Here is a 23,622-nt window from a genome sequence, read left to right as displayed (position 1 = left end):
GGGAAAATTTTTCTGGAGGGTCCAAAGTCAATTTTTTTAAATGGCGCCCCCAATTTTCCAAAGAGGCGCCCCCACCAACCATTGCCTAGGTATAATGAGCAAGGAAATATTTAGTTTACAAGAGTGAATATATCTTTGATGAATGGAAAAGGAAAAAAACAGTCCCCACTATGGTTGGGAGCGACAAAAAAAGTTTTGAAAATCGACTGCCAAGATACCCTAAATCACTAGACAAAAGACACTTGCTAGAAGGAAAAAAAATGAAAGAAACAATGTGCAATGCGAGCGAAGCGAGCGAAAAAATTGATGTTTTATGATGTCAATATTGTTGTCAGTATAAAGCTTGTATGTCAATTCACACTTTGAATTGATATATGATAAACTAGTCATAGCTTTCCCTAAATGCCCCCACAGAACGGTCATGTCGTGCACTTATAAAGCTTTTAATTAAAGCATTAAAAATAATCAGGAATAATTGATTGATTTAATTATTTATTGATTGATTGAAAAAAAATTATATTCCATTAACAAAATACTTGAAGAAATCATGCAGCTTGACAATTTAATAAAATTCTGCCAATTCAAGGAAAAGCTGGAAAAGCTTCTCACAAATATATTTCGAAAATGCACTTCTCAAGCAAAATCTTCTATGTTGTTGGTCAAAAGAAAAATAAAGGGACAATAAAGGAATGTCATTGTGGTCCATTCAGACGTACAGTCGAAGAGTTGAAATGCGCCTAAATTTTTTTTCAAGTGCATAGTACTTTTTCATGATGCAATCTTGTTCTCCAACCCAAGCTGAAAGGATTGAAGCCATTAAGATATGACCGCAGAAAATGAAGACTCACTTTGTGGTGTTTCTGTATGACTTTCTGTACTAGCTAATAGCCAAGGCCATGATGCGCCCGTTGCAATGTTTTTCAGGGAAACTGACGTCGGTTAGTGATAACCAAGGAAACAAAAAGCAGGAGGCCCAAATAATTACAGTTTCTGTAAACCATTTCAATGACATGTTAAATGAGTCAGAAAGTTGCAATAAAATTTGCTTTTTTAAGTTATAAGAACTGCAAGGAAAATGTGTAAAAACAAAACAATATATAGTTTTCTTAAAAATCACACAAGAAGTTTTCTTTGCCACTCCTTTATGGTCCTTGTACAGGAAAAAATAAATTTAGCAGCTTCCAAGTGTAGAACACCTAAAATCAATATACAACAACAGAACAACAAAAATCAATATTTTTTTAAAAACATAATTCACTCAAAGTCATCTAGAAGAAATTTAGTTCAGTAAAACATAAATAAAATATTAAAAAAATATAAAATCGATTATCGATTGCAATCAATGAGTAATCTATAAAATATTGATTGCATTGATACATAGTTTATTGAAACAATTGTGAGTATATATTAATTATCTATCGATTGCGTTAATGTATCAATTAGTTATTAAGTCAGTAAAAATCAATAGGTAATCGATGTAATGTACTTAAATTGATACTGATCGACTGCAATCGATATTTAATCATAATTGATTATTTATCAATCATAATCAATAATCGCACCATCTGGATTTTTGTCCAAAATTTGTTGAAAAATACTTTGGTCTTACTTAAATCAAATTCCAGTAACACTTCATCATAATAAATGATCAATAGCAAATCGCAGTGGTGAAAAACTCAAACCCATGCATCAATCGCAATTGCAATTAATAACCACAAGAACTGGATTTTGTCCATAATTTGTTGAAAAATACTTTGGTCTTACTTAATCAAATTCCAGTAACACTTTATCATAATAAATGATCCAAAAGTTCATCAAATCATCCATCATCTTCAATATGAAATCGCAGTTTGGTGAAAAACTCCAAGGCGACAATCAAAAATATGTTCCGTTCGCGTCAGCCAACTGACCAACTTGGCAGACAAAAATTCCTAGTCAGACGAGTCAGAAAATTGTCGGAATTTTTCATCAAGCGAATTCGAATAAATATTAAAAACTATACTTTGAAACCATTTTCCAAAAAACCCTTACGACTAAATTTACTACCGACCGACTCAATTTCAAGAAGATTTTTGACGCGAACGGAACATATTTTCGATTGCCGCCCAACCCATGCATCAATCAATCACAATAATTAATAATCGCAACGTCTGGATTTTTTGTACATAATTTGTTGAAAAATACTTTGGTCTTACTTAATCAAATCCCAGTAACACTTTTATGATAATAAATTATCTAAAAGTTTCATCAAATCATCCATCGCATCATCGTCCTTTAAATATCAAATCGCAGCAGTGGTGAAAAAACTCCAATGCATCAATTGCAAATCGATAATCGCACCGTCTGGATTTTGTCCATAATTTTTTGAAAGATACTTTCATCTTACTAATGAAATTCCAGTATACGATCTAAAAGTTCATCGAATATTGTTCATCTTATTATCGTCTTCAATCGAATTGCAGTGAAAGCCGCCATAATTTGGTGAAAATTACTTCTCTCTTCTTCTTCATTACATTTACATAGGAAATGTATACGTTAGGATACTTCATCCAATAATCCATCCATAACTTTCTCCAAGCCCAACAGAAAAAATATGTTTTTTATTGCAATCAACCATCGCATCATCATGGAATCATAACAACAAACCAAAAAAACAAAGCAAAAAATAAGTCTCACTTTTGGTAAAAAATAGTTCATAAAAATCAACGAAAACTAAAGCAAATAAAGTCTTTACACGATGCAAAAAGGCATGTCCCTGATGCAAGAATTAATTTGCCAAGTTAGAGCTAATTCAAAAAGATGAAACTTGCAATGCCAGCATGCAAATGATCAAAAACACTATCGCTTCGGTAGCCATCTTGAATAACCTTTTAATGAATCCGATCGGAAGAAAGATAGGAAATCGGGGAAATACTACGAAAAGTAGTTTAATCGAGCAAGGCTCTGTCTCTGTTAACATTAACATGCGTCAAAAAAACACAAAATAAAAAATGAATGATCGAGAACAAACATGAATAATCGAGCCGGAAAACTGAATCGTGAGATTTTCCCTAGCTACTCCTCATTAAGGCGCCCTTGACGGGCGCAATGACTGCCTGTGTGCCTAGTCTAACCTCCGTTAAATGCCTTCGGGAAGGTCCCTCCTAACTTGGAAAGCCAGAATTGGAGCTATTTCACCAAACCCCTGGAGCGCAAGTTAGTTAGGCTATCACAACTGCATGAAAAAGTTGACCGTGCGCATGTAAAGTTAAACGAATGTAAACAAACTTTTTTCAGGTTTTGAAATAGATTTAACACACTGAACAAACAGTGAAAACACTCTAAGTAAGTAAAAATATGTTCAATCGGGCCAGAAACTTAATGATAAAAATTAACAGAAGCATTTTTTTTATTTTTGTTAAAAATTTATTACAAGACGTTTCGATGCTCTCCGAGCATCATCCTCAGTTAAAATGAAATTCGTTTCAAAAAATTTGATTAAAAGGTTAAAAAATCTGGTCAATTAAAAAGTCATTAAAATAAATACAAAGGTGCTAAATGATCGATAAAATATTAATTGTTTCTATTTAAAAAGTAATAAAGGAACTGATTTCTCTTGAACATTGAGTTTGGGATGTTTTTGTTTAATAAATAATGCCTCGGAGAGTTTTCTTTTAAAATTGTTTTTATAGCCCGAGCCAATAATTTTCATATTTTGCATGCTTATGCGTGAATGACCGGTTTGTTTGGAGTGACGTAACAAATGTGAGTTGCAGTCCTTTTCAGCATGCTCGTTTGCTCTAATTACCAAGAAAATGAAAAACTATTTAAAGAACTGTTTACCTAACACAGAAACTCGCGTAACTTTCAAAGGTACACGACTCAGTTCTAATTTTTCTATCAAAGATAGAATTCAAAATCAACACAAACATAACATTGTATATGAGGGCCAATGTCCCGATTGTGACGCCAATTACATTGGAGAAACCGAAAGAAGATTTTTAATTAGAGCAAACGAGCATGCTGAAAAGGACTGCAACTCACATTTGTTACGTCACTCCAAACAAACCGGTCATTCACGCATAAGCATGCAAAATATGAAAATTATTGGCTCGGCTATAAAAACAATTTTAAAAGAAAACTCTCCGAGGCATTATTTATTAAACAAAAACATCCCAAACTCAATGTTCAAGAGAAATCAGTTCCTTTATTACTTTTTAAATAGAAACAATTAATATTTTATCGATCATTTAGCACCTTTGTATTTATTTTAATGACTTTTTAATTGACCAGATTTTTTAACCTTTTAATCAAATTTTTTGAAACGAATTTCATTTTAACTGAGGATGATGCTCGGAGAGCATCGAAACGTCTTGTAATAAATTTTTAACAAAAATAAAAAATGCTTCTGTTAATTTTTATCACTCTAAGTAAGGTAAATCACCAGACTGCCATTTTGTTTGTTTTGATTTGCACAAGTATATTGTAATTCCTGTTATGGTGTAATTACTATACTTTTTCTATAATTTGCATTTATAACACTCGCTTCAGCTTTTCAATGCTAAATCAAAACTAATAAAATGTAGTACGTAATAATGGTAATATCATATAACGTAATATGAAAATATGTATAACATTTACCGCTGTATAATTTACCGCCATATTTTTGCTGAACACTTAATTGGCCGGAATTATTGACCGATTACGATGCGCAAAAACGCAAAAAATCGAGATTCCAGTCCAATATCTATGCGTGAAGCTATGAGTGCCTCCTCGTCGCTGCGCTCCTGCGGGGGCAACTACCTGATTTCGATTTTTTAGCTTCGACGTTCAAATTGTTGGGGGAATGAGTTGGTTGAATCATTTTGTCTTTGGCGAATAAATGATGAATTGGTGAATTGACAACCATCCTGAAAGCAAAAAATTAAAGACGAGAGATTATGACTCAAGTGTGCGCAGGTATGTACTAAATAAACTAACTCGTTATTCTTTTTTCTAAAGCTCTTGAGAAACTACATCGTTAAAAATGTATTTCTAGTTGAATGAGACTTTAAAACTGTTATAATATTGTAAGATGCACTAAATACGAAATCAACTAAATTCAATTGAAAAACCTAAGTAAATAATAGACCAAGAAATGACAATTCAATAACATTTTTAAATTGTTTTCAATAGATTTGTAATGACATTCTCTTATTTTTCTCGTGTGTATTCTCTACCATTAGAGGAGCATTCCATGTTGCTGATGATAAATCAAACGATCAAGTATTAGTCCTTTACAGGTTGATTCTACAAATATCATTATCGAACAGGAACATCACAACAATAAATCAAGGAATAAGTAACAATGGTTACACCATATTCTACGCCAAACTACGAACATTCCAATGACAATATCAACGCATTACCAACATTACAGATTACCATCATTTTACAAACTTCCACATTATACATCAACCAACCACATAAATTATAGTCCACTATTTTGAATTGTTAATGCTTTTAAAATTTGTATCTGAAAATAATTTGATGAGCTGATTATAAAAAAAATCATGAATATATAAATGTAAAACAAAAATTTATAATATTTTGGTAAAGAGTGGTAACAAGGTGGTAACGAGATGGTAACAAGGTAACGAGTGGTAATTAGTTGAAAACGGTGTCCCTAAGTGTCCAAATTTGAATTTCTCGATTCGGGTTCAACAGATGCTGATGGCTATTGAGGTTCTGCAGCAGGACCTGGCAAAACTGGTAAATGTGCAGCAGCCATTGGAGATTAAGGCGAATGTTATGGTTGAGTTGATGGTTCTGGTGAATGTGAATCAAAGATTGATGGTTCTGGAGGTTCTGCATCAGGAGTTGGTTATTCTGGTGAATATGCACCAGGAGTTGGTGGTTCTGGTGAATGTGATAGTAGAGTTGATGGTTCTGGTGAATATAATGCTGGTGTTGATGGATCTGGTGAATGCGATGGTGGAGTTGGTGGTTCTGGTGAATGAAATGGTGGATTTGATGGTTCTGGTGAATATGAATCAAAGATTGATGGTTCTGGACGTTCGGCATCAGAAGTTGGTGGTCCTGGTGAATGTGATAGTGGAGTTGATGGTTCTGGTTAATATAATGCTGGTATTGATGGATCTGGTGAATGCGATGGTGGAGTTGGTGGTTCTGGTAAATGTGATGGTTCTGGTGAATGTATAGCAGAAGTTGTTGATTCTGGTGAATGACATGGTGGAGTTGGTGATTCTAGTGAATGCAATGGTGGAGTTGATGGTTCTGTTGAATGTGATGGTAGAGTTGATAATTTTGGTGAATGAGCAACAGGAGTTTGTTGTTCTGGTGAATATAATGATGGAGATGCTGGTTCTGATGAATGTGATGGTGGAATTGATAAATCTGGTGAATGTGATAGTGGCATTGATGGTTCTGGTAAATGTGCAGTAGGAGTTGATAGTTCTGATGAAATGTATAGCAGAAGTTGTTGATTCTGGTGAATGACATGGTGGAGTTGGTGATTCTAGTGAATGTAATGATGGAGTTGATAATTTTGGTGAATGAGCAACAGAAGTTAGTTGTTCAGGTGAATATAATGGTTGAGTTAATGGTTCTCGTGAATGTGATGATGGAGTTGATGGTTCTGGTGAATGTGATAGTGGAGTTGATGGTTCTAGTGAATGTGATGGTGGAATTGATGCTTCTGGTGAAGGTGCAGCAGTAGTTGGTGGTTCTGGTGAATATGATAGTGGAGTTGATGATTCTGGTGAATAAAAAGCTGGTCTTAATAAGCGTGGGGGTTGGAAATGTGTTGATTCTTCAAAAATACCCCTAATTATTGGAAGCAAGAAGATGCACATATTTTGAGTGTAACACAACAACAAGACGAAATATTTTAATAAAAATAAAAGATGAAAATACAACAAAAGAAAAAAAATTACTGTAAAAAGCCCTCGTAAAATATATACAGTACTCTATTACATGAATCTAGCAGTCTATCTAGAAAATACGTGGGGGTCCTAATAAGGTCCGTGGGGGTTGGAAAATTTTCGAAAAATTAATTATAAGCGTGGGGCACGTTTATTAGGCACCTTAGAGTAATTGGCACCTTCTATTCTTTTGTTAATAGCTTCCGAAAAAGAATATTTTAAGCAATAAAAGTATATATTTTCTGAAATTTCTTAATTTCTGAATTGTGTTTTCTAATTGTTCGGCTTACGGCTTATTCAATAAAACATAAAAAAAATCCGGAAAATTACTATAATTTTCTTTTTTCTACTAAATTGCAAATTAAAAAATATTGGACTATGAGAAGGATAATACTAAAACAGTTTTTTAGGCCAGACTAGCTATGGGTGCTTCTGAAGTTACCATGGTGTGGCAAAATTTTTTTCTACAGTGATTTGAAATTTTGAGAGAGATAGTTGGCTGTTTGATTAGTAATTGCGGAGACATTGATTTTCAAAAGGTACGAAAATAAGTTCTAAGATTTTTTCTCTTTGTCTTATGCAAAGTATTAATCAAAATATCAAATAAATCTTCTAACCTTTGTCCTGGTAGCTAATTTTATTCTTATTCATTGGATCTCCCGATAATTCTGCTCCTAACATCTTATTGATTATAGTTGCGGAGATTTGGCAGGAGTCCAGGCCTGCAGAAAAATAGATAGAACTAGCCGGTACCCGGCGTCGCACGCCGGTTAAGCTGTAGCTAACGCACTAAAAGTCCTTTGGATGTTGAAGTTGGCTTCAAAAAACGATCAAATGAATAAAAAGATATCTTCAAAGTTTGACTCTAACCCTCGAACCCTCCCCCGGAAGTCGTTTTCTCGCTTCGCTCGCATTAAATACGCCGTCCAGTTTTCGACAATTTGAGAAAATGTCATAGTAAAGAGGAGTGAAGGTAGAAATGACAATTCTTCAGGAAAGCGGGAATGCCACAAAGAATAGTGCAACTTTGTTTTTATCAGATTTAAAAAGATAAATAAGTCAATTCTAAATTGCTTTTTTTAAACCCTTGTCATAACTTTTCGAATTTAAACATGTAAAATGACGTACACAGTTTTTAACAGTATCAACCACTTGGATGTTTTTACATAAAGAAAGAGATGGACTTATTTTTTCTCTTGCTTTTTTTCGCCCTTTGAATGCTGTTATTGTTCGACAAACTTTTTTAATTTTTATGTTTTGATTTACATTTGAAATGTTATTTTCTATAAAAGAAACTTGTTTTGTTTTGAAAAGAATTCGAATGTCATTAATAAATACGATCGTTAAATACATTCGACAACATTTCAAACAAAAGAAAAGAGAAAAACAGGATCGGGCAAAGCTGGGCAGAAATTAAAATTACTAGATGTAGACGGGCCTTTAAATTTCAAAACAAAATCTGAATAAAGTCTAAACCAGGCTTTATCCGATCTGTCAATCAAAACAAACTCATCGAGAAGAATGAAATTGCTTGCGAAAACGAAAGTGACTTATAAACGAACTAAGTCAAGAAGTAATCGATAATGATCGAAGTAATCGAACGACCACTTATCGATTAACAATCGAATGTCGAGTACCGTAAATCCTCGAATAAGCGCCCGGGCGCTTATTTAATTTTTCAGGCTCTAAGGGGGGCGCTTATTCAAGCGGGGTGCTTATATTTTTATTTCAGAAATTCGTATATCAACAAATTCGGAATCTACTTAAACTTAAGGGCTCTGACCATAGTGAATATTTAATATTTACCACTTACAAAATAAAAAGTTCTATTTGATGTAGCACACAAAACTGTGGCATGTTATACATTTTCTGTTAGGCCAATTATCCGTTAGTCTGAAAATTTAAGAATCGCATTGAAAAAAATTGATAAAGAAAAAAATGAAGAGTATTTCAACTTTGAAGAGCTTAGTTTCGGCGAAGAAAAAACATTTTGAAATTTTTTTGCGGTGTATGGTGGAAAATTTTTCTAAAAAAGATTTTGAAGCAGGTAAGCTGCTTCAAAATCTTGAAAATAGTGCTTTTTGACCAATTTTGCATCCAAATTTTTCATAGAAACAGCCATAACTTTTGATGCATTAATTTAGAAAGTTTTTCCGAAAAATTTAAAACAGTTCAATTCTTTGTGGACAGTTTGAAAAAACTTCGAAACAAAAAGGTTAATTACCCATTAATTAACCAATTATTATGATATATCTTAAAGAAAAACCAAAAAAACTGACCTAAAATCAAAGCACGAAAAGAAGCCCCGCCATAAAGATTGACCCCCTTATTTCCAGCCACTTTTTAATAAATAACTAGATTACTCAAGGGAATTTTTTGACCCGCATTCCGCGCGATCGTGTTTAATCACCCGCGCGTGTACGCTCTGTGAATTCTGTCTGCTGTATATGGGTACTGTATGCAAGAAAAAGCTGAAAATGGGTCAGGTTGGTTGTGGAGAGTCAAGAGTCATGACTTTCCCTTCTCTTGAAAATCCAGTATTCCAAAACTTTCAACTAAAAAAAATGCATAAAAATCGACTTTCGTCTTTTTTATTATCTTACAAACATTTTTTTCAGAACCACAATAATGCTAAAAAGTGATTGACAGGTCTAAAAAATGATTGACAGGTCTAAAAATAATTGACAGGTGCGGGTTTGCTCGCGCGGGTTAGAATTCCCGCGAGCAATCTCGTTATTTATCAGAATGTTCCCAGCCATTTCCCCCGCCATTTTGCATGCCTTCGCCCTGGGTTTACTCAAGTAACTGATATTGTGCATTCTTATTGGTCGGAGAAAACGAAAGTGGTTTTCACGCGTGAATCGCGTGAATTAATTGGCTGAAATAAAATTGGCTTCAGATTATTTTGACGCGCTGCATGTGGAGATATATACACTGACCACCTTCGATTATTATCGATCAATATCGAATACTTCGATCACAATCGAACGTTCGATTAGTACCGTCTGGTATATAGAACGTGTGCAACGCAAGCACAATATCTTCTTTTTTAAATAGCCTGCCACAGCTAAATCTATACAGTTAAAAATATGTAATAATTAACAGACGGTACAGAGTACAATATGGGAAATAGTTTCCGAGCTCAGATTTTTCGTCATATTTTGTCAAATATAGAAAATATAGAAGACTTTGAACGAGAAAAATATATCCAATATTGTACGAGTAAAAGTGTGATAACTGGTTAATCATCAACTTGAAAATGTCAAACAAACTTTTCCTCGGTTCATTTGTGTCTCTCTTTGTTTCGTTTTTCTCTTCCAATATTTTATTCTTTTACTTTTATTTAGATGAAATCAACATGTCGAATTCGACAATCGAATGGTCATTTAAAAGATCACAACATTATTTTCATAAACTCTTTTGATAAGTTCTTGTGTATTGGAAACGAAGAGAAAACCTTTCTTATAATAAAATTGTACAAAATATGATCTCTCGCTTTACCAGACCCCTAAAAATTCTTATATAATAGTGAAATTATAAAAATAAAATAGAATCATGATAAAAACGATGCAAAGTACCAACAACATTACTGTTGGCAACAATTGGACAATATATCAAAACAATGTATAACAATTCAACAAAAACAATACAACAATGAGCCACCATAACAAAAGTTTCAACGGGGACACGTCAAACCTCACCCATTTCGTTGTTATGACAATCCAGCCTAGCATTGGAACTCTATTAACTCTCGTCGCTATTTTTGTCATAATCCATCAAAAAGGTCTATTACGTCGGATTTCGAATAAATTTTTGGTGAACCTTTTCATGGTAAATTGCTTTGCTTCATTTTCAATGGTCGGGTATGCAGCACTTGCGCTATTTCACATCCATAATCATGAGCAAAGAGCGAATTTACAACTAACTCATGTACTGATGGATGAGGAGGTGATTTTCTATATTGTCGTTGTGACGTCTATGATTTTATCTTTAATCAATCGAATGGCTGTGACACTGGACCGCTTGTTAGCCATCAAGAAACCCTTTTTCTACAAAGAAAAATTCACTACTAAAGTTTTCTTTATCATTGTTGGTGTCACATTGACCATAGCTTTAACTTATTTCATAGCACTTCTAGTTTGCTATTTATATCTACCTATGAAAACTGTCATGTTGGCCCTACAGATATCATTTGTCAGTGTTATTATGAGTGGATTTTTGGTCCTAAATACTGTTAATTACATTATTTATGGCGAAGCTAGTAGACAGTTACGAGGTATTGCTGGTGTAAGTCGTAATAAGAATCGTAAAAAACAACTTTTACGTCGAGAATATCGATTGGTGTGTATTTGTATAGGAATTGTGTTAAGTTTTGAGTTATGCTGGTCGCCATGTTTGATATGGTTCATGCACGATTTATTAGGGAAACACGTGGTAGAACATTTTCAATTTGTAGCTTGTCATTTGATATGTTTGAACAATATTTTGGATCCATTGATTTATGGTTGGTTAAGTAAAGACGTTATAAACGATCTCTGAAAAGACGCTTTCTAGGACGTTTGAAAAAGAAACGAAATTTTGGTGCTGAAATGGGTTGCAGTGACGCACCAGTGACGACTAACTCCTCAACTTATTATAATTCGAATCACGAAGTCAACAGATATTCAGTTACAACTGCTTTTTAAGCAACCAACCATGGAATCGAGACTTTACAATTTTCACGTTTTTTTGAAGAACAAACAATATAAGAACATGAGGTTTCGATGGCAAAAATGTTAAGAACAAGTTAAGAACATTTCAAGGCTTTGCAGACTCTAAAACACCCGATTGTACAAAAATACACCAAAAAATGGGGAAAATAAGAACATGTTAAAAACATTTTTAGGCTTAAAAATCAAAAAATTAAGAACATCAGAGGGCTTTTTTAGATGTTCTATGTGTAGTATTTTTTTGGAAAAATATTGCAATTGTATTAGTATTTTCAAAGAAAAAGCGGCCGTGAGCAAAAAATACTCTAATTATGAGCATAATTGCTTTTCTTATAAGCATCTACTTTATAAGAATCAAATCAATAACTCTTGATAATCAGCCATATACCTTTTAGTAATGAGACATTACAGAGTAAACAAGGAATTGTAAACAATATGAACATTTTTATTTTTCTTATAAGCAACTATTTTATAAGAATCAAATTAATAACTCTTGATAGAATGGTTCATACCTTTCAGTAATTGGTTCTTACAAAGTAAAAGAGGAACGGCGCACAATATGAGCATATTTGTTTTTCTTATAAGCATCTACTTTATAAGAATGAAATCAAAAACTCCATATGAGTGTATATGTGTTTCCTTTGAAGCATCTATTTTTGAATTTTAATACCTTAAATCGAAAAATCTTAACAGGTAGTTAGATACCCATATTGCAAAGTAAACACGAGGTTTGGATATATATTTTTCTTATTAGTACAGCCTGAGAAAAATAAATTATAGTGAGATCTTGGATAGAACCTCAACTCGAGATAGTCGCACCTATGTAAAATTTATTGATTTTGTAGATATGAATTGTATTTATTACAGTGAGATAAAGTAAAAAGTGAAAATGAAAGTATAGCACTTCGCTACAAGATCTTCATTTTTTTCTTCTTCATTTTCATCTTCGTTTTTAGAATTTTTTCAAAAAACTTTTTATTTCAAATTTTTCCACTTAGTAATATCTTTCTAATGATACCAAATTTATAAAGATTGAGGAATTCCTTCAAAAGTTATAGGTAAATGAAAAAAGAGTGCACACTTATCGTGAATAGACTTTAAATTCAAATATATTTTGACTCTGCTTATAAAGTATATTTTTGCTTCAATTTCGTTTCTTATTTCTTCCTTACAATGTTAACCCGCTAACGACCGATGACGAGATATTTATCGATATATATCGCGTTCCGTGCCCAAAAATACTGATGCCGAGGTATCTTGTCATCGCGTTCCGTGCCAAAAATACTGATGACGTAAAATATTTTTTAAGTCCAACTTCCAAAACCAAATTCAAAAGTTGCAATAGAAATTATTGTTTATTTCAATCATGCTGATACGAGTCTCTTTTCGACCGCCGGAGGCGGTTTCTTTCATAGTGTTACGCTAATCTCGTTTTGTCTTGGCTCATTACTTTGTCTACCATTTACTTTCGGTTTCTTAACTAGATTACCCAGGTGTTTCTCTTTTTTTCCCTTAATGTCTTTGATTCGGAATTGAATAATCGAGACATGAAAAATGACTATATTGTAATCTGTTTTCAATGAATAATCTAAAGTGTACTGGAGATGACATGTAGGCGTTAATAATGTGCGCGGGCTCTTTCGCGAGCGTGATGCGTGATGGAAGGCGGTCGTTTCAGTGTGGTTTACATCTACACTGTGACCTAGTATAAACCCTCACCATTTTCACTATGTAATTTTCTCTTTGCCACCGAGCGGAGCGTAGGTGGCGTAATAGTTTCGCGATGAGCGAGAGGCGGGTGAAAATTTTTCGCTGTTTTTTTGTTTTTGTCGTCTTTCAGTTTCCGTATGTTTCACATTCCGTAGTTTATCCGGGCAATACTTTTGGGGCGCAAATTATGGCGTGGGTGTTTGGCTGCAGGCGTACTACAGCATGCTACAGCCAATATTCTAAAGATGGACTCACTCACAAAGATAAAAAACAGCGCTTTTCTTAATAATTACAATACGTTAGTGTAAGAAGTGTAACCAAGCCTTTGTAAATATTCATCATGAGAACTTTTTAATGGCTGCTTGATTGCACATGCTTTTGAAACTTGCAGCTACTGTATAAATTTTTATCATGTTTTCCGGTCTTTTGTAGAGTATTTAAAGAGGTTTATTATTCGTTTACTACTAAGTATTTTATGTTTGTGTAGTTAGTGAATGCACCAATAATTTGATAATGCTCAGTAAGTAGTAATGCTTATGAATAGTCTAGTCTTCTTATAAAGTTGATGCTTATAAGAAAATTAAATGTCTCGATTTTAAGCACAATTCCATGTTTGCTTTGAAATAACTGATCACCGAAAGCTAATAATGGTTGGTTAAAGAATTATGAATTGTGTTCTTATGAAGTCGATATTTATAAGAAAAATAAATGTTTCCATTTTAAGAACAATTCAATGTTTGCTTTGATGGAACTAATCACCGAAAGCTAATAATAATTGGTTAAAGAGTTTTGAACTGTGTTCTAATAAAGTCGATATTTATAAGAAAAATAAATGTTTCCATTTTAAGAACAATTCAATGTTTGCTTTGATGGAACTAATCACCGAAAGCTAATAATAATTGGTTAAAGAGTTTTGAACTGTGTTCTAATAAAGTCGATATTTATAAGAAAAATAAATGTTTCCATTTTTAAGAACAATTCAATGTTTGCTTTGATGGAACTAATCAGCGAAAGCTAATAATAATTGGTTAAAGAGTTTTGAACTGTGTTCTAATAAAGTCGATATTTATAAGAAAAAATAAATGTTTCCATTTTAAGAACAATTCAATGTTTGCTTTGATGGAACTAATCACCGAAAGCTAATAATAATTGGTTAAAGAGTTTTGAACTGTGTTCTAATAAAGTCGATATTTATAAGAAAAATAAATGTTTCCATTTTAAGAACAATTCAATGTTTGCTTTGATGGAACTAATCACCGAAAGCTAATAATAATTGGTTAAAGAGTTTTGAACTGTGTTCTAATAAAGTCGATATTTATAAGAAAAATAAATGTTTCCATTTTAAGAACAATTCAATGTTTGCTTTGATGGAACTAATCACCGAAAGCTAATAATAATTGGTTAAAGAGTTTTGAACTGTGTTCTAATAAAGTCGATATTTATAAGAAAAAAAAATGTTTCCATTTAAGCACAATCCCATGTTTGCTCTGAAAGAACTGATCACCGAAAGTTAATAATGATTAGGTGAAGAGTTTTGAATTGTGTTCTTATAAAGTCGATGCTTATAAGTAAATAAATCTTTCCAATTAAAGCACAATTCTATTTTTGCTTTAAAAGAACTGATCACCGAAAGTTAATAATGATTGGGTAAAGAGTTATGAATTGTGTTCTTATGAAGTTCCTGCTTATAAGAAAAATAAATGTTTCCATTTAAGCACAATTCCATGTTTGCTTTGAATGAACTAATCACCGAAAGTTAATAATGATTGGTTAAAGAGTTATGAACTGTTTTCTTATGAAGTCGATATTTATAAGAAAAATTAAATGTCTCGATTTTAAGCATAATTCCATGTTTTCTTTGAAAGAACTGATCACCGAAAGCTAATAGTGATTGGTTAAAGAATTATGAATTGTGTTCTTTATAAAGTTCCTGCTTATAAGAAAGAATAAATGTTTCCATTTAAGCACAATTCCATGTTTGCTTTGAATGAACTAATCACTGAAAGAAATCATTGGTTAAAGAATTATGAATAGTACTCTCAGGTGCCTAATAAACGTGCCCCCCACGCTTATTAATTTTTCGAAAATTTTCCAACCCCCACGGACCTTGTAAGGACCCGCATGTTTATCAAAATTCAGAAATTTCTTATTCGAGCTAACTTGTTTAGTCATGTTAATTTTAAGGAAGACAAATTAACGCCCTGTGATACACCCTTCCACCATCATGCTACACAATCTAGAAGTCATTGCTCAAATCCCAGTATCACTATTCATACGGGAGTGAAACCACGTTTAGCCTTTCTAACTTTGGACCCTTAACGGGACTAAAAAGGAGAGAAAAAAGGAAAATTTTGGGAATTTTACGACCCTTAGCGGGACAAATTTGACAAATTTTGACCAAATTTTGATCTTTCAGGGGGTAAAAAGTTGAAACTTTCCTATTTTTCCGACCCTTAGTGGGACTGAAATAATTTGATTTTCTAATTTTTCCGACCCTTAGCGGGACATTCGAAGTCCAAAAAAGATACCCTTAAGGTACCCTGGGCTATTATGTTTTCAATTTGTTGGGATGACATGTGCAGCAGATCCCAGACCATGTTTTCAAGTTTTCAAAGAAAGATCCGGTTAGTTAATTAGATAACTCGAGAACTCTCGATGGATGTTTGTTCTCCTGTTCCTGACCTTACAATCTATAATTGCTGTTGACTGCTCCACTCCTTAGTAAGGAGTGGTGTATTCCTTCAAAAACAATAACATTGCTGACAGACAACTAAGCTCCTATCCACACGTCCAATGACGTTGATACATTGGTCATTATTTTAGCCTATGAATCTTTGGGTTTCCTGTGTTGTCATATTTTACTTTTTGTCTTTAGCTGGGTTTCAAACTATTCACCCATGGGTTCAATTGTAAAGTCGGGCAGTTGTTTTTCACCCAATAATGCTAATTATTGGGAGCTGTAACATAAGTTGGGTTTTGAGGATTCACAGAAAGTAGAATGCTTTTTTGGTAGATCCTATGTCATTATATCAACTACCCTAGGATTTGGTTCCCTTTCTCTTTCTGTATGTATGTAAAAGCAAATCATCTCAGATAATCTTATTATATATTCAAGCAGGTCTCTTTCATTAAATATTCAAACAATTTTACCCTTAGACTGTGGTTCAGACCATCCTGCCTTTGCTAAGTCCAACTCATCCTCATTACGATTTAGACTAGAATCAATCATCCCCATCAGGACATAGGCTCAGGTTATCTTCATTAGGATATAAAGCTCAGGTTATCCTCATTAGGATATATAGGCTCAGGTTATCTCATTAGGATATATAGGCTCAGGTTATCTCATTAGGATATATAGGATATATGTTATCTCATTAGATTATCTCATTAAGATATAATAGGTTATCCTCATTAGGCTCAGGTTATCTCATTAGGATATATAGGCTCATGTTATCTCATTAGGGTATATAGGCTCAGGTTATCTCATTAGGATATATAGGCTCAGGTTATCTTCATTAGGATATAAAGCTCAGGTTATCCTCATTAGGATCTCATAAGATAGGTTATCCTCTTAGGTCATAGGAGAATATAGGCTCCTCATTAGGATATATGGCTCAGGTTATTATAGAGGCTCAGGTTATCTCTTAGGATATATAGGCTCAGGTTTATCCATTAGGTATAAGGTTATCTCAGGTTAGGCTCAGGTTATCTCATTAGAATAGATAGGCCAGGAGTAGGATATAAAGCTCAGGTTATCCTCAGGATTATGCTCCTCATTAGGATATATAGGCTCAGTTATCTCATTATGATATATCTCATTCATTAGGGATATATAGGCTCAGGTTATCCTCATTAGGATATAAAGCTCAGGGTTCTCATTAGGATATATAGGCTCAGGGATTATAGGCTCAGTTTCATTAGGATATATCAGGGGGGTGGGCCGAAAGCTTTGAGAGCATCAGTTCACCTGTCTAGGGAGCCAGGGTGATGCGGTGGAGTGAAATAAGCAGGGAGGTTGATGCGTACACATAGCCATCACCTTCTCAGACTGCTGTGTAATGGCGAGAGCCATTGCCTTCACGTGTACCCATTTTGGAAAGAAAAAAACAAGCCATCGAGGAATGGAAAAATCGATAAAACAACCCCACTCTCTGGCTGCAGGAGAGTTGGTAGTTGCTGAAGCAGACAACGACAAACCGTTTGTACTGGTCCAACATCAAAGCTGTTTGGCGGATGATTGTCGTCGTACAACAACGGCAGAGAGCAAAAAGTCAAAATCTGACTACTGCGCGTCATGGTAGGCGTAGCGAGCCACCATGGCTAATTCACAGCTACTAGAAAAAGCTATGACAAAGTCCATTCGAAGCACCAAGGTTAAAGCCCTTGATCCTCTACTTGACGCATCAAGTCTTGACGAAAGTACCCTATCGTCCCATGACGAACCAGCTCTCAATCCTTCTGGAAGACCTGATTCTAATAGAACTCGACGTGTCAAGCTATCCAAACCCTCTCAATCGTACAAAACTGGTACGTTAAACTGCAGAACTCTTTCAACCTTATCTTCGCGTAAAGAACTTAACCATCTTGTGTCAAAACACGATATCAAAATACTCTGTGTCCAAGAACACCGTTACGTTCATAAACCGAGCGATCCTGAAATTGTTTCCCATGACCTTGGCAATTGCACACTCTTTACCTCCTCAGCCACAAGAAATGAGCAAGGAGCATCCATTCACGGTGTTGGCATTGTAGTCCACTCTTCCATTCTACCCTTACTAACTTTTGTAGACTCTATCGACGAGAATATTATGATTGCTGTCTTCAAAGGCAACCCAAAAACGTGTGTCTTGTCCTGCTACTCACCTCACAACTCGAGACCTGAACAAGAGGTCATTGACTTCTACGAAACTCTTGATCTGATAACTGAAGCCATACCTCATCACAACATGTTGCTAATCCAAGGAGATTTCAATGCTAGACTAGAAGGCAAATTTTCCTTTCATGATGATTTTAACAGAAACGGCAAATATTTACGCGAATTCGCAGAACAACATAATCTGGTCGTAGGCAACATCACTTTTCAAAAGCCTCGCAAAAGCTTCGGACCTGGCGCTCACCACGTGGAGATCTTGCACAGATAGACTACTGCATGTATAGGAAACGTTGGCGAAACAGCATCCCCAACTGCCAAGCTTACTCGTCTTCCAATCCAATTGGAAGTGATCATCGCATTGTATCGACTATGATCCAAATGAGTTTCCGAACACCAAAGCCTAACCGGTCAAAACGTCTTAATTGGCAAGCCATACGAAATGATATAGATCTTGGCACTAGGATCGGTGCAAACATTGCTGCTAAGTTCAATGCTCTTCCTGATATGTCAAAAAACTACTCAGAATTTTTGAAAGTATCTAACCAAGAAGGCCTTCTTCATCTTCCTAAGAAGAAAATTGAAGCTCCTGTCTCAGAAGATACCCTCGAGAAATGTCGGAAAGAATCGATTACTGCACCAGTCCAAAGCATCCAAGCCAAACAACAAAATATTAAAACAACTCACGATGATCTTGAAGAGAAAGAATCAACGACACGCTCAAATTATCGAAAGTAAGTCGTCTACTGACAGTAGAAATGCTTGGAATCTCGTAAAGAGTTTGTCTGGAAAGAAATCCACCTCTCAAAATTTCATTTCCGGTGAAGATAGACCCAAAATCTGGAAAAATCATTTCCAAAAACTTTTAAACAACACTCCCGATGTGACAGAGAACGTCGAAATCGTGAGAGTCTTTGAAGAATTGAAAGATATACGGAAAGGTGACTTTGATATTAACGAGCTAACAAAAGCAATAAAACAAATGAAAAATGGAAAGGCCCCAGGATCAGACTGCCTTCCTGTTGAATTCTGGAAAATTGAGAATCTCAATCAAATCCTGTTACAGTTTTGCAATTCTGCTTACCATGGTGACAGACCAACTGAATGGGACTTCTTAAACTGATTCCTGTACCAAAAAAAGGTGATTTATCTAAACCCGACAATTATCGCGGTATCTCTCTTGCACAGACAGCATCAAAGATTTTTAATCGTCTTATTCTAAATCGTATAAGACCGGCCATTGACAAAGTTTTGAGACCTAACCAAAACGGGTTTCGTGAAAATCGATCGACTTCGTCCCATCTACTCGCCCTTCGTAGACTTATAGAAGAGCTAAAAAAAAAAAATCACAACAAGAAGCTGTCCTTGTATTCATCGATTTCAAAAAGGCTTTTGACTCGATCATTAGAGACAAGATGTTCTCTATATTAGAGGCTTATGGTATACCACTTGAAACTGTCAACGCAATAAGGACTTCTTACAGAGATACATCATGTTATGTTTCCACCCCTGATGGCGACTCGGATCCTTTTAAAATCGTGACTGGAGTTTTGCAAGGTGATCCATTGGCACCCTTTTTATTCATCATTTGTCTAGACTACGCTATGAGATCTGCAATCCTTGATACAGACGGAATAGTTTTGAAACGTAGGAGAAGCAGAAGACATCCTCCACTACTTCTTAGTGATTTAGACTTCGCTGACGACATCGCATTGATCGAAGAAACTATCAAAAAGGCTCAAGATCTCCTACACCGAGTTGAAACTGATTGCCAGCGGGTTGGTCTTTATCTGAATCCAAAGAAAACAAAGTATATGCTTGTGAACTCGAATGATTCTTCCCCTTTAAAAACTTCAAACGATAGTATCATTGAAAAAGTCGATGATTTTACCTACCTGGGTGGTCTGACAAACACTGCTAACGACATGAATGTACGGATTGGAAAAGCTTGGGGCGCAGTAAACGCCCTGACTAAAGTATGGAAGTCTCCAGTTAAAAAGAAAACAAAAATAAAGGTTTCAGACAAACAGCCGAATCCAATATTGCTCTATGGATGATTCTTGGACCATGACAAGACCCTTGCAAAATCCCTTGACGGAAAATACACAAAAATGCTGAGAGTTGTCTGCAACGTACCTCCAACGACACGTATGTCTAACAAAGTCCTTTATGGAAACATTCCTCCAATCTCTGCAACAATACGAAAACGTCGACTTGCTCTCGCCGGTCACATAGCACGTCGAGAAGAGCCCGCCTCGCAGCTATTGATGTGGTCACCCGACTCGAAGAGAAAGACTGGAAGACCTTTCACTACCTTGAAAAGTGTCATACTTGAGGATACTGGATTAACAAAGAAAGAAGCGATCAACATCATGAAAGACAGAGAAGCTTGGAGAAAATTTGTCGTAGCTTCACCCTCTCGCTGAGAGGGATGAAGTTATGTATGTATGTATGTATCCTCATTAGGATATATAGGCTCAGGTTATCTTCATTAGGATATATAGGCTCAGGTTATCTCATTAGGATATATAGGCTCAGGTTATCTCATTAGGATATATAGGCTCAGGTTATCTCATTAGGATATATAGGCTCAGGTTATCTCATTAGGATATAAAGCTCAGGTTATCCTCATTAGGATATATAGGCTCAGGTTATCTCATTAGGGTATATAGGCTCAGGTTATCTCATTAGAATATATAGGCTCAGGTTATCTTCATTAGGATATAAAGCTCAGGTTATCCTCATTAGGATATATAGGCTCAGGTTATCTCATTAGGATATATAGGCTCAGGTTATCTCATTAGGATATATAGGCTCAGGTTATCTTCATTAGGATATAAAGCTCAGGTTATCTCATTAGGATATATAGGCTCAGGTTATCTCATCAAGATATATAGGCTCATGTTATCTCATTAGGATATATAGGCTCAGGTTATCTCATTAAAATATATAGGCTCAGGTTATCTCATTAGGGTATATAGGCTCATGTTATCTCATTAGGATATATAGGCTCAGGTTATCTCATCAAGATATATAGGTTCAGGTTATCCTCATTAGGATATATAGGCTCATGTTATCTCATTAGGGTATATAGGCTCAGGTTATCTCATTAGGATATATAGGCTCAGGTTATCTCATCAAGATATATAGGTTCAGGTTATCCTCATTAGGATATATAGGCTCATGTTATCTCATTAGGGTATATAGGCTCAGGTTATCCTCATTAGGATATATAGGCTCATGGCTCAGTCAGGTTATCCTCATTAGGATATATAGGCTCAAGTTATCTCATCAAGATATATAGGCTCAGGTTATCCTCATTAGGATATATAGGCTCATGTTATCTCATTAGGGTATATAGGCTCAGGTTATCTCATTAGGATATATGGGCTCAGGTTAGTGAGGTTAAGTAAATTGGTAAAATCACGACGACGAACGAAAATTTAACAGGCTAGTGAGTTTCAACCAATCAAATTTTGTATTTCCACTAGCCTATTACATTTTTCGTCCGTCGTCGTGATTATCCCGGTATACTTAACCTCACTGTTATCTCATTAGGATAAAAAGCTCAGGTTATCCTCATTAGGATATATAGCTCAGGTTATCTCATTAGGATATAAAGCTCAGGTTATCTCATTAGGATAAAAAGCTCAGGTTATCCCTTCAGGCTCAGGTAATATATAGGCTCAGGTTATCTCAGGTATTAGGATATATAAGCTCAGGTTATCTCATTAGGATATATAGGCTCAGGTTATCTCATTAGGATATATAGGCTCAGGTTATCAGCTCATCATTAGGATATATAGGCTCAGGTTATCTCATTAGGATATATAGGCTCAGGTTATCATTAGGGTATATAGGCTCAGGTTCCTCATAGGATAGCTCAGGTTTATCTCAGTTATCTCTAGGATATATAGGCTCAGGTTATCTCATTAGGATATATAGGCTCAGGTTATCCTCATTAGGATATATAGGCTCAGGTTATCTCATTAGGATATATAGGCTCAGGTTATCTCATTAGGATATATAGGCTCAGGTTATCTCATTAGGATATATAGGCTCAGGTTATCCTCATTAGGATATATAGGCTCAGGTTATCTCATTAGGATATATAGGCTCAGGTTATCTCATTAGGATATATAGGCTCAGGTTATCTCATTAGGATATATAGGGTCATATAGGCTCAGGTTATCCTCATTAGGATATATAGGCTCAGGTTATCTCATTAGGATATATAGGCTCAGGTTATCCTCATTAGGATATATAGGCTCAGGTTATCCTCATTAGGATATATAGGCTCAGGTTATCTCATTAGGGTATATAGGCTCAGGTTATCTCATTAGGGTATATAGGCTCAGGTTATCCTCATTAGGATATATAGGCCATTTCACGGTCGAAATGGATCATGGGTAATCAGGACTGATTGCGCCTCCATTACGGCTTCCCGTTGGCTAGACGCAAAAATCTTCAATTTTTTTCAAAACTTTGGACCAATAGTAAGTCGTTATTAGCGCGCAGTGGTCCTGATTACCCATTACGCTTTGCGACTGTGAAATGGCCTATAGCTCAGGTTATCTCATCAAGATATATAGGCTCAAGCCATCTTCATCAAGATATATGGGCTCAGGTTATCCTCATTATGACCTATAGGAAAAACTTTAAGGCACTAAGACCAAGATTGTTCTCCTAGTAGTTAAGAGTTAGGCTCCTAATGACTTCTTCTGTGTCTGGCTGCTGATTTGGGGATGTATTGTGCGGTTAGTTTTGGGGACGTCTTGCGGCTGTGGGTCCCTTCGGAAACCCATACACCTACCTAGTGGCTTGCTTATATAGTATCTACATGCACATACAATACTTCTTACTCAGTGGAATGTTCTGGGAGGTAATATACGAGATCAACCTTCAATTAAAACTTTCAAAAAAGCAATCTATGAATTTTTGAGACCCAAGCAATCTCATGTTTTTGATGTTCCTGACATTCAAGGAGTGATCTTTCTTAATCGACTTCGGGTCGGTTTCAGCCATCTCAACGAGCATAAATTTAGACATGGCTTCCGCGACACTTTAGACCCTTTCTGTGGTTGCCGAACTAACTCTGTTGAAAACACTCAGCACTTTCTTCTGCACTGCTCTATATATTCCCATGCAAGACAATCTTTGTTCGACAAACTTCAGACCCTAGGCATTATTTTTCATCCGCCGCTTAACCCTCCTTTTTTCTGTCGGCTTTTATTATATGGGGATGAAAGTTTGACTTCAAATCTAAATAAATCTATTCTTTGTTCTGTTGTTGAATTTCTTAACGAAACTGGAAGGTTTAGCGGTGCTTTATTTTAGGCTTTTACCTAACAATTGTAGCTTCCTTCTCCAAGATTTTTTTTTTTTATTTACTTATTTATTTATTTTTTACATAGTCTAGTACCTCTGGCGA

General features: G+C 35.1%; 3 protein-coding genes across 3 annotated transcripts; 2 read left to right on the top strand and 1 right to left on the bottom strand.

The window, feature by feature from the left end:
• Positions 1–6,041: 6,041 nt before the first annotated feature.
• On the bottom strand, positions 6,042–6,833 carry LOC136804111 (uncharacterized). Its single transcript, XM_067060856.1, has one exon. The coding sequence runs from the start codon at positions 6,831–6,833 to the stop codon at positions 6,042–6,044; it is 792 nt and encodes a 263-aa protein (XP_066916957.1).
• Positions 6,834–10,838: 4,005 nt separating this feature from the next.
• Positions 10,839–11,441, top strand: LOC136804110 (trace amine-associated receptor 6-like). Its single transcript, XM_067060854.1, has one exon. It carries the CDS (start codon positions 10,839–10,841, stop codon positions 11,439–11,441), a length of 603 nt encoding a protein of 200 aa, XP_066916955.1.
• Positions 11,442–17,637: 6,196 nt separating this feature from the next.
• On the top strand, positions 17,638–18,462 carry LOC136804109 (craniofacial development protein 2-like). The gene has a single exon (XM_067060853.1). It carries the CDS (start codon positions 17,638–17,640, stop codon positions 18,460–18,462), a length of 825 nt encoding a protein of 274 aa, XP_066916954.1.
• The last annotated feature ends 5,160 nt before the right edge of the window (positions 18,463–23,622 follow it).

This window comes from Clytia hemisphaerica, unplaced genomic scaffold, assembly GCF_902728285.1.
Source record: "Clytia hemisphaerica strain Z4C2 unplaced genomic scaffold, Clytia hemisphaerica genome assembly, whole genome shotgun sequence".
Lineage (NCBI taxonomy): Eukaryota > Metazoa > Cnidaria > Hydrozoa > Leptothecata > Clytiidae > Clytia > Clytia hemisphaerica.
The sequence above is the reverse complement of the archived record's forward strand: the minus strand, read 5'-3'. Positions and strand labels throughout refer to the sequence as shown.